A 15,226-nucleotide genomic window follows, 5' to 3' on the forward strand; every position below is an offset into this window, starting at 1 on the left:
AAGCTGCTCTATCACTCCCCCTCCTCAGCTGGACAGGGGAGGGAGAATGCATCGAATGACTCGTGGGTCAGGATAAGGATAGGGAGATCATTCGCCAGTTACTGTCATTGGCATAACAGTCTCAACTTGGGAAAAGTAACTTAATTTATGGCCTATCAAATCAGAGTAGGGTAATGAGAAATAAAACAAATCTTGAAACACCTTCGCCCCACCCCTCCCTTCTTCCTAGGCTCGACTTTACTAGCAATTCCTCTACCTCCTCTCCCCGAGCGGTGCAGGGGGAGAGGGAGTGGGGGTTGCAGTCAGTTCATCACGTTGTTTCTGCCACTGCTCCCTCCTCAGGGGGAGGACTCCTCACATTATTTCCCTGCTCCAGTGTGGGTCCCCCATGAGGTCACAAGTCCTGCCAGCAAAAGTGCTCCAGCGCGGGCTCCTCTCTCCATGGGGCCACAGGTCCTGCCAGGAACCTGCTCCAGTGTGGGCTTCCCATGGGGTCACAGCCTCCTTTGGGCACATCCACCTGCTCTGGCGTGGGGTCCTCCACGGGCTGCAGGTGGATTCTGCTCCACCATTAACCTCCATGGGTGCAGGGGCACAGCCTGTCCCACCATGGTCTGCACCAGGTGCTGCAGGGGAATCTCTGCTTTGGCACCTGGAGCACCTCCTCCCTGTCCCCCTTCACTGACCTTGGTGTCTGCAGAGTTGTTCCTCTCACATATTCTCAGTCCTCTCTCCAGGCTATTGTTCCACACAGGTTTTTTTCCCCTTCTTAAATATGTTATCACAGAGGCGCTTCCGCCGTTGCTGATGCGCTCGGCCTTGGCCAGCGGCAGGTCCATCTTGGAGCCGGCTGGCATTGGCTCTGTCGGACGTGGGGGAAGCTTCTAGCAGCTTCTCACAGAAGCCACCCCTGTAGCCCCCTGCTACCAAAACCTTGCCCCACAAACCCAGTACACACTGTGACAGAGGTATGACTAGATACTTTGAAAAATGGACTTCAAGGGCAATTGTTAAAATTGGTGTCATTGTTTGTCTGGACTATATCTGCATTGCCAGGGGTCTCCCTGCTTTTTCATTTTCTCTAGGGGTTAATTACTGCTGTGTCTGGAAAAATGTCTTATTTGACATTTTGGGGTTTTTTGCCTGAATTTGCCTTCCAGGCGTCACTTCTTCAGCACTGCCCGAGGGTCTGTAACACTCCTGTCTCCCCCTCTGAAGGCAGGCACCAGTCTAAGAACGGGCTGAAGGGCATTAAGTGCTGTGTTTCTTTTGTTGGTGGGAATCACAGGCACGCGCCAAGAGCTCTCTTGTTCAAGGATTTTGCTTGCCCCTGGTGGAAGCAGCATAGCTGTGATGCCATGCGGGAGCTACACAGCTCTGCAAGAAGCCGAAGAGTGGGTGTTTTTTCTTTAGTGCTCAGCTGAGAGATTTCACAAGGGGCTGGTGCTCCCTTCAGCTGAGAGAAGGGAGAAAAGGTAGTGCCAGAGTGTCCTGGGAGCTTACAGGTTAAACAGGATTTTGCAGCTTGTGCTGTGGATAAGGAGGGCTTGTGCATTGCGCTGGTGAATATACGGCCATATTGGCTATGTAGGAGACTTTACTCACATCCACATTAGACTTTCCTGACTCAGCTGGTGTTCCCCCTCCCTGCAGTTCATATCAGTGTGAAAAGGAGCGTAATAGGCTGTAATTTCAAGTCATTTTCTTCCCCAAATATAAAAATCGGCGTATGCTGCAATTAAAGTAAATTGCAGTCTGAGGCCAGCAAGAAACCTGTGTTTTTTTCCTGACCACATGCACAGCCATCGCGGTAGTGACAGACCTCTGCCAAATGACCACAGAGCCGTAGAGCTCTTGTACACAGAGTGAAACCAGTCTCTGGTCCTGAGCAGAATATAGCTGTAATTACTGCCTCTCGTAAGTGCCGGAGCAGCTGAGAGCAGCTCTGATGTCAGCACCAAACATTTTGTTGTGTGTGGAGAGCTGCAGTTTGTAATTAAAGTTTTGTTACTTGGCCAGTGTTTAACGTTAATGCTTGGCAGCTGCAAGCTTGTAGACATTCCCCCTGCCCTCCTTACAGATGTCAGAGCAATTAATGGTGGAGGAAGGTGTGCAAGAGGTGTGTAAACACGTGGCGGTTATGGATAAGCGAAGCTGGATGCTGGGCTGCGATGCTGACTGTGGGGTAGAGCTACATGCACTGAGATTACTTCTGGGAGCCTGGCTCATGCTTTGCAGGCCAGGATTTCTTTACTGGTAAAACTTTGTTGAGGTCTGTGTGAATGCTGCATGAGGAAACACTGCAGGTTGATCCCAAGGCATAAGACAGACAAAATGTGTGGTCTGGATTGGATTTTACTCTGAAATACATGCAGTTAGCACTCAACAGGCGGTTCCCTCCATTTTTGTGGAGCCTGAGTTTATCATCACTGACATTGACTTTATGGTCTTGTAATTTTACAGAGCTGAATTAGTCCTGACTAGCAGAGGATTTTTAACTGCAAGTGCTCAGCTGTTTTCAAGGAGTAACTGAGCTTCCTCCTTGAAAATAGCTGTGAGGAAGGAGAAGTGCTTTCAGTTTGGTCTTTTTTTTGCCATGAAGTTCCTGGCTTGAAAGAGTATACACTTCCCTGTTGCATTTCTAAAAGTAGTACCCACGAACAGCCTGTCAGGGGACAATTTTGAAAAAGCAGCTTCAGTACTTTCCTGACACAAACTTTATGGCTTCTATTAATTATATTAGTCATATTTAAATTCTGGTCTACCCTGGAGAAATAATATTTTGCTTTGTGTTGTCTTTGTAGGAGAGTCTACTCTCTCTGCTGCAATATAAACAGTAAGAAGTAGAAAAACTTCATGCTGGGGGGTGGGGGGAGGAGGGAAACATCATGTCATGGTTAACAGATGTCTTCCTGGCTGATAATGCTAAAACAGGAATTCTTGCGGATTCTTAAATCTCTCTAGAATAGGAACTTTATCTACCAGACAAAGCAGTAATTTCTTTGCTAGAGTCTCATGTCGACCAGTGTACATCCAGACTCGTCGGTATCTCCCTGGCCTCCCTGCATTCTTACCAGCAGAAACAAACTCCTTCCATGCAGAAAGTGAAAACTCACTCTGCAACAGGCATGAGGCTGACCCTGCAGTGCTGCTTTTGTTGGTAACACAGAAACACAGGAGCGTGTTAACTGGCTGCTGTATGCTGCCAAAACTTGCAGCAAAAGAAGAAAAGCCCAGATCGGTAGCATCTTAACTTTGAGTGACCCTTCTGTAATAACATCCCTGCAATATCCATCTATCCATGCCCAAGGGATACACTTGGAAATTGGTTTGGGTACTTAACTACAATTTCAGTAGATTGGTTTAATTATGTAAAAACAAATTGACATCTCTACACCACTAATATAAAAGCATGTTGCAAAAGTCTGCAGCAGGCTGACCGTCAGCCTGCATTTGCCAGGTACTGCACTAGTGTTGAGCACAGCCAGGCTGCATTATTAAATATTAGTTCTCCAGTGTGATTATAAAATTAGAACTGCTTGCTGGCCTGGCCATTGAGTCTAACAAAAGCCCTGCATGATGATATAGCACATTCAGTCTCTCACTTCCCTGTTCTGTCTTTCACAAAGAGCATCAAGGTCAGGAGTACTCCCCTACAGCCAGCGTCCTTCAGTGCTGTCACCCTATTCTTCAAGCCGCTTCCGTGGTTGTAAATTAAGCATCTCCAGAGTGCTTTTTTATCAGCTGCTGACCTTGTATCCAAAAGTCTCAGGGAACAGAGGATCACAGTGGTGGTATATATTCGTATTTAAACCCTGTGCTCTATGCATTTGATGCTTTATTTGGCTGAGACTCCAATAAGCAACAATTTTGTAACAATGTCACGCTGTATTAATTGAGAATGATTCCAATAGGTTAACTGTACAAAATAAACTGGCATCCTTCCACGTACTTTAATTCAAAGAGGCAGTTTTGAAATGATTTGCTTTGTGAAATTAGAAATCTTACGGTTTAAGATCCTTGAATGTTAATAACTTTCTAACAACAGAAACATCTTTTAGACTTCCTTGTCTTTTTTGTTTTTTAATTATAAATAAGGTATCACTCCTGTTTTCCATCACCGTTTTAAGCCTCTCTGCTATCAGAATTTCCCATATACAAGCGTCTTCAGCCATAAGTATATGAACTAGGTTATTGACAGTTTATAGCTACATAGCTGGTCACCTATGGCGTGCATTAAGGTAGGCAGGCAGTGCAGTCATTGACTTCTTTTCATTTGTTATGTGGTTGAGAACTTATTATTGACCTACCGAAAGTCTGTTAAAGGTATCAGTCTTCTGTCTGCTTTCTGTGAAGTAGATTTATCAGGGGTACACAGTTACGAAGCAGGAGAGAGCCTATCATATATCTTTCATTTTGTTTACCTATTTTATTCTGATTTTATCTTAAGCGGGAGACAGAGGCATCCAAGGCTAGATCATCTTTTACTGGTAGCGTGCCAAAGTAGGATTTATTTTCAACAATATTTCATCTTGCCAGTCTTCCCAACCATTTCAGGCATCCTCCCTCCTCCCATATTTATGAAACTATATATACAGCTTTCCTATGAGAAAGCAGCTGCTTGAAAACACTTGTGAATAACACACAAGCTAACCTCCAAGTTCAAAACTGCCAGCCATGCAAAAAGTGTGCAGAGTACAGACTTCGTCTGAAGCATTCATCATGTTGTCCAGGCATCTGTCAGCTACCATGTATCAAGGCTTTCATTTGTCTTGTGTAACTCCCATCACCAAACTAAAATATACATACACAGATTTGTATACAGAGAATGTGAACAGAGCTCACAAAGGAGTGTTGCTGAATACTGAAGTGAAATGTGTTTTGTGCAAATAAGCTGTGAGAAACAAGACAGACATTTCTGGATGACAGAAGTTACAAACATTTGAGATTAGAGTATGAGAGAGACAGTTTGGTAGTTCTCAGTTCCTTGCTCGTGTCTGACAGCCCTGGGAGTGTAGAGTGCCTGCCTGGTAGGGTATAACATTATGTATAAGAAAGCATGTTTGGACAGAAAAACGCTGTGCTCCTTTTAGGGAAATATTTGCAAACTCTTCATAAAATTTGGGGCATTGGTGTTGAACAGTGCTTATACACAGGCAGTACCAGAATTGTTCCAGCCAGACAAAAATCCATGATGTTTACAGTCATGTCTTCTCCTCAACATTGCAGCTTTGTCTGGGGCTCACGGGTAGCTCAAGCTCAATGAAATGGCCTGAAACAGAGAAGTGTAAATGCTGAGCAGAGATCAGGCAGTGAAGGATGACATTAGGTCAGGGCCCTCCCATGTCAGATCCCAGATGGTCCTTGTGGGTCACTGGGCCACCCTAGAGGTTTCCTCTGCTCCATCCCTCGTGGGCAGGGGCATCAACGGGGGGTTGCTGCTCAATGCTGAGTCGTTCACGGGGTGCAGGAGGTGCCCTGGACAGGAGTGGGGTCAGGGACTGGATTTCTATGTAGTCTCATGAGTGTTGTGCCTGAGCCACGGCGTGACAGTGAGAAGGGTGCTCGGGTGCCTGGTCAGAAACAGAATGGCTAACTGATTCAGTCACTCAAGACACTGATTCAGCATTGCTTTTAAATTACAAGTCAACAGATTTTTTTTTTTTTTTTGCTGCCTGCCTCTCTGGTGCAGGTCCCACATGCACGCATTTCTGTAGGCAAACAGCATCCCACTGCTCAGACAAAACTGGGCTTCTGTAGCAGCTACCAAAAAAAAATCAAGGAAAAAAAAAAAAAAGAGTTGCACAATTCCTTTTCTTGAGAATAAGGGCAGTTAACTGAGCTCTCCAGCATGGCACTGACAAGATGAGACAGCTGCCTTAGACCCAGTGTGTTCAAACATGCTGCCGTTATCCTGTTACATGAATCAAAACCAGCACACACCAGCTTTCATCTGGATTTCATTATTGTGATTTATATCATAGAGACTGTTGTCTCACAGGAAGCAGCAGTATTTGGAGTTGGGGGGGAGATTCTTATCAACAGGACAAAATTGACAAATCTCTGTGTTTAAAAATAGCCGCACCTCTTTACCATTTTCGGTTTTAAGCCGTCTGCTTATTCTCAAGTCTCTGAGTGCTTTGCTTTAACTAAAATTTTAAGAAGAAATTTTTTCTCCTTCTAAAGAGAATTTAGCTGAATTCTGACAAATGTCCCACGGGCTGGCATCCCAGGTAAAACAGACAGTGTGTGCAGAGCTGCAGAGCGGCTGCGGAGAAGGGTGTGCCCCGGGGGGCTGCTGCTGCTGCGGGGCAGAGCCCAGGGCTCGCTCTCCCTTGGGGCAGTCACCCCTGGTGCTGGGGTCACGCTGGCACCTACTTGTTAGAGGTGAAAGCAACTGAAACTTGCTGTCTGGCATAATTTCTGTGCAGCTTTTCAGCTGAGTCCAGGGGGTGGACAGGCCCTTTCCTTGGTTGCTGTGCCCTTTCTGCTGCCAAGTGGTTTCTGTCATCCACATGAGGTTTGTGCGTGATTGCATCCTCATCTGTGCAAGGGAAGATGATTACCTGGAGAGAGCCAAATGCAAGTCTGCCAGAAAAACCCATGATCACTTTGAGGGAGATAATTAAGATAAAACTAAGGAGCTCTGTGGTAATGGAGAGCAAACAATGGGCAGTTAGGTTTGCAGTGAAGCATGAAATAAGGTGTCATGTAGCTTTGCACAGTAACACTGAGCTCACTCTTTCTAGGATTGCTCAAGACAACCAGAAAATGCTGGTAGTAACTAAAATCATCTTTGGATTCAACAGGTAACCTTTACGTGCTCAGTGTCTCTTGACTCTGTAAATAAGAGCTGCATGGACCAATGTTTCTGTACGTTGAGTAGCAGATGGCACTGGTCTAAATTATGTTATGTGGCTTGTTTCAATAGTCCTCTTAGAGCAGTACTAAGAGGAACCCTCTTAATAACACATTAAACTCCCAGCGCATCTGTGTGTCAGAAGCACCCAACTTGCTGATGATCCTCTGGCAACAAAACCAAGGACTAGGCAGGCAGGCAGCAACGTCCCAGGGAAAGAAAGGAGAGGAATAATTGGTGAGATCTTCATTCTTCTGCCTCGGGGGGCTGAGCCCTGCCAGGTGAGATGAAGCACATGAGAAGCTGTCTGCGGTGAAGAGCCATGGCCACACAGGTGCATGCGTACATCCTTCCAACCTCAGCAAGATTAAAACCACGCAGACCCACACATTCAGTTGAAGCCTTCCCCTCCCGCCCCAGGTAGGGCAAGGTTTCCTCTCCCTATCTTCTCCTCTCTTCCTTTTATTCAGGCATGATAGCATGTTACCTGCCCCAGTGTCATGACAGCATATGTATTTTTAACCTCAGTGGCACTGCAGAGTCTGCCCAGACCTGCGCTCAAGCTCATCCATATGCATGCAGGGTAGCAAGGGTGGCAGAAGAGGGTTGATGTGGCTTTCTCCTTTTTGATGATTTTTATAACTGGCAGCTTTCCTTAGTAGGACTGAATTTCCTTAATAAATTATCCCCTTTATTGAGGAAAATTCGGACTAGTGCTCAACATGTTATTGTGTTGGAGGGGGCTCACAAGCGTTTATACTTAGGACGGCAGGCAACTGTTGTGCGTGATGTGCCCAGCAGAATTGCCTGCCAAGACATAATGGGGTGCAGTTTATCTGCACAGGTAATGCTTCTCACACTGAAAATCAGATAGCAGAATGGCCCACGTTTTAAAACGTGTGTATGACCGTAAGAACACACCATGGCAAGAAGTTGGTTTTTTCCTCTATTACAGTATGTTTGTGTCAAATACTGTTGTGCGCTATTCAGGGGAAACACATGCTCTGCTTTCTTTCAAATTCATATAATTATCCATTATTTCAGTACCATATCTCCTAAATAAAGTGTGAAAAGTTAGGTTTGTTTTGCTCCCCTTCATGCTCATTTCGGATCCAGACAAGAACGTGATCGGATAACAAGAGTTGTCCAATTGCTCTCTAAAGCCATTACGCTCTCTCCTCCTCATACTATTTTAATTCTTGAAAAAAACCTGCAAGCATATGCAGTCAGTCTTTTTGGCTGATTTAGATTCTCATGAGGATATGGTGCAGCAAGGCTCCATCGTCTGTAAAGGCATAACATGTGACAGGTGTTTTGCGTGCCTCTTTCCACCTCTTGTTGTTTAGCATTAACAGCTCTTTGCCATGATGTAGGTCAATCATAAACAGAAATTAGAAGGGAGAAATTATTTTGCTGGAAGGAGAGTGCACTGCACTGCAGACTGCTGCTCTCCCACTGCCCACGCTTGAAGCTGGCCGGGAGCTGGATGCCTGGGAACCAGATTGTCCCCTGGCTGCCCAGGCTGGGGCTCTTCTCTGCTTCTGTCCAAGGGGTAGAACAGCCAAAGCCTGGAAGAGAATTGGCACATCCCCAAAATGGAGGTTGGTTTGTTGTCCAGACGATAGATTTTGTCCAGGTGAGTGGCAACAGAGGATTTGGGCGAAATACTACCTGAACAAAGACTGAGGGAATGAGAGAAGTGCTGCGCACCCGTAGATGCAGGCACTGGCATTGCAGTACTGGCTGGGAGGGCCCTCTGCTACTTGGGGAAATTCTTTGGGTTGTGACAAAAAGCAATAGAAATCTCATTGTAAAGGAAATAGACGGTACACTATGAATGTTGTCTTAACTCAGTATTTCTGTCTACTTATGACTGCATTATTATCTTGCACTCTATTGCATTACCTGCCATGTAGGCTAATTGCCTGTTTTATCACAAATGTATGCTATGGCACTCGAGAATTTGTATCAGTGGTTCCTTTGAAGAATCACTTTGAGAGAAACTTGCAATATTTCTCAGAATGGCATGGAGATGTGCACACAAAATCTGGTCATCAAATCAGTTATTGTGATGATTTATTTTGGTTTAACAAGACTTCTCAGCTAGGTTTTATCCACCCACATTTCGCTTAAACTCACTCTGAGTGATACTTGGAGGATCCTAATAAGGTATTTGTTGTTCAGGGCTTCTGCTGAACCATCTTCTTGGATTTCAGGTCACTTGTTCAGACAAAGCAGTCACAAACAAATTGTTGCCTTAATTCAGACTGAATTTTCCCCTCGACTGAAAGCATTGAGACTGACTGCACTTATTTGGTATTCCTTGCTTTTGGGAATTGAGAGATCTTGCTTGTTACAAACTAAAAGAGAAATTCTTTCTTGACCATGTGTTACAGACCACAGTCATAGACTACGTGAAGCCATCAGATCTCAAGAAGGACATGAATGAGACCTTTAAGGAGAAGTTCCCTCACATCAAGTTAACCCTCAGTAAAATAAGAAGGTACGCTGCAAAGCTTGCTAAGGCTGCAACATGATGCAGCTGTCTCACGTTTCAGTGCAATTGCTGTTGTACATGGTGGGAAGCACAGCACTGATTGATCTTCCAGGAGCAGTGGCCATCAGAGGTGCAGAATAAGTCAGATGATTGCTTTGATTAGTGGACTGAGTAAACAAGATAGGGGAATGTACAAACAAGTACCGGTCAGGTGTCAGACGCGGCATCTAATGGGATGAGAATGTGAGCTGGGCATGCACTATGCTAAAAGATCCAGAAAAATAACACAAAAAACTCTCCAAGCTCATGGCACTTAATTTAAAAAGAGACTGAGGAAAGAGAAAGGCTCACTTTTGTGCCTTGTCCAGAAAGCATGGCCAGAAGCAAAACAAGTGTTCAGCTTCACAGCAAAGTTGTAGTATTTCATCACTGTTTCCAGTGTAGCAGGCTAGACATATTGCTTCAGTGAAGTAACGATAATTTCATTTGACCAAAGTGGCCAGAAGGACACTGAGCCGTGTTGCTCTGTAACCAGGTAATACTGCAGTACATGGGAAGACTGTCAGTTTAGATTTGACCAACCATAACCAGCAGCAAAGCTGCGTATAGAGCACAAGCAATCAAGCTGTTGTTACTAAAGAAATTGTATGCAGCTTAAGACCTCTGATGAAATATTGTTGCTCAAAATGTCAGAGCTTTTCAGTTGCTTTTATAATTAGACATAACTATTTATTGGGGGCAGTGAGGGGGAAGGCTGAGGTCAAAATGTGCCATTAAATGTGTCCCCAAAACTGAGCATAAAGATATCTGCCCAGTAAATGACATTTTCCTTTTCTCCTCTATTTGACTAAACAGAAATCTCTGAAAGGGTGACTCTTAGGGTGAAATGAGAAATGCTTTAAAACGCAGTTCACAGCATACTTGTCTGGTCTCTTTACTCAGCTTGAAGAGAGAAATGCGCAAGCTTGCTCAAGAAGAATGTGGTTTTGAAGAGCCCACAGTGGCCATGGCCTTTGTCTACTTTGAGAAGCTCGCTCTCAAGGGGAAGCTGAACAAGCAGAATAGGAAGCTTTGTGCTGGAGCCTGTGTTCTTTTAGCAGCCAAAATTGGCAGTGACCTCAGAAAACACGAAGTCAAGCATCTTATAGATGTACGTATCCATAGGTTTCCAGTGTTTCTTCTACATGAAGTGCCAGTGTGTGGTCTATGTAAGCCTGCTTGTCAGTGGTCACACTCTCTAGGTTTCTAGCTGTACAGCCAGCTAAATACCTTTTTTTGTTATACATTTATGTGATCAATGTCACTGCAGAGGCGTGGGAAGCTCATTTGGTGTGATTGAAGACCCTGGTGTCAGATACTGTGAGGTCTGAGGGGTGTCTGACCACCATTCTGTCAATACAAGTCAGAAGTTAACCCTCAGGAAATTAATTTTGCTTTTAATTATGCTGTCAGTGTCAATAAGGACTCTCCTTTGGGAGGTAAATGCAGATACTAATTTCAGAGGGAGTCTAATAGACTACCAACTTGTTATTTCTTTCATCAATTTAAGGTTTTGGGCAAGAAAACCTAAAGAAGTGTTCCCATTAGAACACCTCCCCCCAACTGTTTTTTTGTAGAGTAAGGTGTTCAGTCTTCCACCTACTCCATATGAAAGAGTTAACAGAGGGGAGTGTTATTCCATAATCCTTTGCAAGCACCAAGATACCAATCTGATTTAATGCTACAGAAAGTTAGGCAGGTAACTGGGTGCTAGGCTACAGCCAACTTGCTCAGTTCAAGAGACATGGAAACTTTGTTGGGGGGCAGGCCTGGACTCATGCTCTACTCCCACAGTCACAGAGCTGGGTCAACAGTTTGTTAGAAAGCCCTCTGAATAACCAGAAAAAAAATCAACCCAGTGGGAGTTGGAAGATCTGGCCTCTCTTGCTATCCTGAAACATTGGTCCATCCTAAAGACACATTGAGCTTTTCAGTAGACCCAGTGGTCAGAGAAGTAGGAAGTCAGGGAGATCATAAGAGGATGGGGGCGGGGGAGAAGTATCCCCGAACAGCTGGATGCCTACTTGTAGCATCCAATTCAGTGAAAACAGCAGAACAGATGGGAGGTTTAGAATGTTACAGCAGAAAGCCAACTATGAAACCCATCTCATTCCCCATGAGGATAGTAGTTTCTATTACTAACTCTTCTTTCGGTCCTTGCCAGATGACACCTTCTGCTTCTGAGGTATTAAGATCAAATGTATCTATTTGTAGCAGAAATAATTTCCCCAATAGGGTGTCGTAACCCAGTCTAATGGTGAAAGGAAAATCAGTGATTTCAAGCAGTGCAGGAAGTTTGTGGGCAGTTATGAGACGCGTGTCTTCCATTATACAAGTGATTTTGATGTTTGCATGAAGTCAGGAGTTTCCTCTTTCTGCAGTGGTAATCACTGATAGTTAGAAGACATATCTGCTGGAGATGGAATGAGTGAAATGGCAAACATGTCAGAAATAGCATGGCTGTCAACTTGCTTCTTTCCCACATTGCTGAGCTTTGTAAGTTCACCTTCACAGAAAGGAATCGATACATCCAGTTCATCCTGTTCTCATTTTCTAAACCTAGAGCCATGCAAGTCCAGCAGGGCAGAGGTTTGATGACAACAGCACACATGTTCTGAATAATGTCATCGGTAAGAGAGCACTAGAAAGTCAAATCCTCATTCACAAAGACTTTTTTTTTTTTTTTTTGCTCGGCTTTCATTGCAGAAACTGGAAGAGAAGTTCCGGCTGAACAGGCGAGAGCTGATTGCCTTCGAGTTCCCGGTGCTGGTGGCCTTGGAGTTTGCTCTCCACCTTCCCGAGCACGAAGTGATGCCGCACTACAGACGCTTGGTGCAGAACTCCTAGCGCTGGCTGCCCTGTGGGGAAGGGGCTCCTGACTGTTCCCGCTTGGCTCTCCTGAGCCACAGTTACTACTGGAAATGCAAAATCAGACTCCTAACACTTCACTCTCTCCCCAAAACAGTTTTTCAAGCAACATATAGGAAACACTGCATCGACTTAAGACTCTCAGCTTTGACAAATTTATGTATTACTTTCTCAAAGCAGGTGAAGACTGAGCTGTTGGTAAATGGTTAACGTGCTGAAACTGGGTGGCAACTGCCCCTATCTGTGGGGACTACAGCTATAAAAGTAGGCAAAATTTGAAGGGCAGCCTCCATGACCACCCCTCTCCATCACACAAACCCTGGAAGCCCACGTGAGTGCATTCTCATAGCGCTTTTTCTACAGACCTGCTGCAACTTCCAAGAGGACTACTTAACGTGAAAAAGCTTTTAAAGAAGATATCTTCACTGTGTCAAAAAGAATGTGCCAATCTATTTTTGTATCAGCAATTGAAAGTGCACTTTTTCGTGTGGGGTGTTTGTGTGTGTATCCGTGTGTGTGTGCGTGTGCAACACCGAACTGATCTCAGTCCAGGTGGTTGGCTTAGCTGTTTCCGAGTGTATCAGTTACCAATGGCAAAGATCAAGGTGACCTTACGTGTTTACTTCTTGAAAAACATAACTACTGGAAAAATGGTAAATGGGATCATTTTTGGACACTTGTTTTTTTTATTCTCTGATCTTTCCAACATTGTACCTTTGAAAGGATTACACTACTACTACTACGAGAGAAGGATCAGCAACTGACCTTGAGTTTTCAGTCATGTTTGTGATGAAAGCATTAGTATGAGATTGCCGTGTCATGTTTTTTAAAAATATCTTGTGTTAAGCCACATGCATATTTTTAACCTTCGCACTTTTCCCACTGTGGAGATGGTTAGACTTGCACTCTGTAGTGTTGTATTTCTGTGCTCTATGTTAGAGTGCGTAATAAGCACATTTATTGTGCTGTATCTTAAAACAGTGTTTTATTAAAAAAAAAAAAGAGTAGGGCTCAGCAGTATAACAGGTGTCTTAAGGCTCCAACAGTAGGGGCATCAGCTATCATTAAAGTTTTTGGTTTTTAACTAGAATTGACTGTGGAAAACCTAAAATCAGTGCCCATTGAAGTTAAAGGTCCAGTTCCTTTAGACATTTCAGTACTGGAGTTTTACAGTAAAACTTCTTGCAGCTTCCCTGGTTCTGACTGGACACCCAGAAAGCTGGAGGGTTTCATCCAAGCTCCCCAATGCTACATACACACTAAGCTAGCGCCATGCTTATGGACATCGTTCAGTTGTTGTTATCCTGTGAGATTACACCCCTGTCCAATCTTCTCCTGTGCTGGTTCACTTAACAAGCCTTGCCCTTGACATGCCCCACACAGATCTGGTGAAGTCAAATACTTACAGTTATGGTATTTATTAAAAAAAAGATATCTCAAGCATGAGATTTTAGCTGAAGCCTTACCTCTCTAAGGTTGGGAGTGCTTGCTCAGAGTATGGAAAGGGCTTGTGAGCAGAGCGTAGAGAAGTGGGACATACCAGAGGATGTAAACACAGTAGTGCTTACTTTCTTCCGCTCTTACTTTAATCAGTTTTATTATTTCCTTCAGTTAGGCCAGGAAACATCCAGTTTCGTTATCAGCTTTGACTCCTTTAAATTCTAGTATGAAAAATGCCTGCATATGATTGCTCTATAGGATCTGGAAAGCTTACACATGTCAGGACAAATGGGAATTTGATGCTGTTTCTCTCCCTCCATTTTAAGGGGGAAGGTGACTGCTAGCTTACAGTTATTATTAATACTTATCTAATTATTGATATAGATACATTCCAACAGGATTGGGGAGGAGGGGGTAAAGAGAGAAGTGTGCCCTTCCCTCCCCAGTGCAACGCCCCATGCTGCTGCAACCCACACATCACTCGGCCAGCTGCGGAGCGATGGGAGGGGGACCCTCGCCGGCACTCCTGCTCCCTCCTCCTCCCGGCCCCCACGCAGCCAAGAAACAGAGGAGCCAAGAGCCTGGAGCATGCCTAACGCCTACAGCTGCCCTGCCGGTTTATTCAGCCCAAAAAAGTGGTGTAGTGTTGACCTACAAGCCAAAAGGGTCTGCGGGTCTGTTAGGAGGGTTTCCATCCTTGGCTGCATCCCTTTCCGCTGAAACCATGTATATACATTCAAGATTTGCTTCTGATTGCAAAGATCTGTTTCTAATAGCGACCACTCAAGGCTAAGCAGAAGCTTTACCTTTCCATAAAGGCTTCTACCTTTTGCTTTTGAGTCTAATTTTTTTTTTTTTTATGTTGCTTTATAGTATTGCAGGGAAAAAGCAAATTGTGATTGCAAGATGCAGACTAAAGAATGACAGTCTTACAGTAGTCTTTAGAGACGCTATTGAATCATGCTGTCACATCTTTTGTCTTCTTTGCTGCTACCCAACCCTGATCTACAGTTTACACAGATTTCTGGGATGAAATCTGATTGCTGGAGACTTTCTGCTTTTCATTGTTGTTGTTTTGGGGGTGGGAAAGGGTTTCAGAGTGATGTTCAGTTACAGTTTGAATGTGGAATAAACACTTAAGATGGTGATGATGTTGCACTGTTCACTTAGGAACGTATATAAAGCCATATGATGCTAGATCTCAGAGCACAAAGCTTGGTCAGTACAATTATGGTTAGGACAAGAGGCAGGATTTGCTCCCCTTTTTTCCCCAACCCTGGGAAAATTCAGGCTGAAGTGATAGAGGAAATCTGTACCAAACAAAAACCATGTTTATTTTTTTCTTGGTCTTACATGGTAATGAGTGTTGATTTACAAATGATTTTAGGTTCAACTTTAAATAGTTTGGGAAAATAATCCATTCCATATCACTTGTTCTGTTTTGAAATTATACCCCGTACACTCTACCATGCAGAGTTTATTCCTTTTCTAAAAAAATAAAAGTTTAAAAAAAAATTGAAAAA

The 15,226-nt window shown here is 44.2% G+C and overlaps 1 protein-coding gene across 2 annotated transcripts in view; it reads left to right on the forward strand.

Moving 5' to 3' along the window:
* The window catches only part of CABLES1 (Cdk5 and Abl enzyme substrate 1), a 76,366-nt gene extending 61,140 nt beyond the window's left edge, over positions 1 to 15,226 (forward strand). For both annotated transcript variants that reach the window (XM_074879496.1, XM_074879507.1), the window contains exons 8-10: positions 9,256 to 9,362; positions 10,299 to 10,506; positions 12,102 to 15,226. In XM_074879496.1, the coding sequence (XP_074735597.1) occupies positions 9,256 to 9,362; positions 10,299 to 10,506; positions 12,102 to 12,242 (456 nt within the window). In that variant the 3' untranslated portion in view covers positions 12,243 to 15,226. The remainder of the gene's footprint in view (positions 1 to 9,255; positions 9,363 to 10,298; positions 10,507 to 12,101) is intronic.

Source organism: Strix uralensis, chromosome 1, assembly GCF_047716275.1.
Source record: "Strix uralensis isolate ZFMK-TIS-50842 chromosome 1, bStrUra1, whole genome shotgun sequence".
Classification (NCBI taxonomy): Eukaryota; Metazoa; Chordata; class Aves; order Strigiformes; family Strigidae; genus Strix; species Strix uralensis.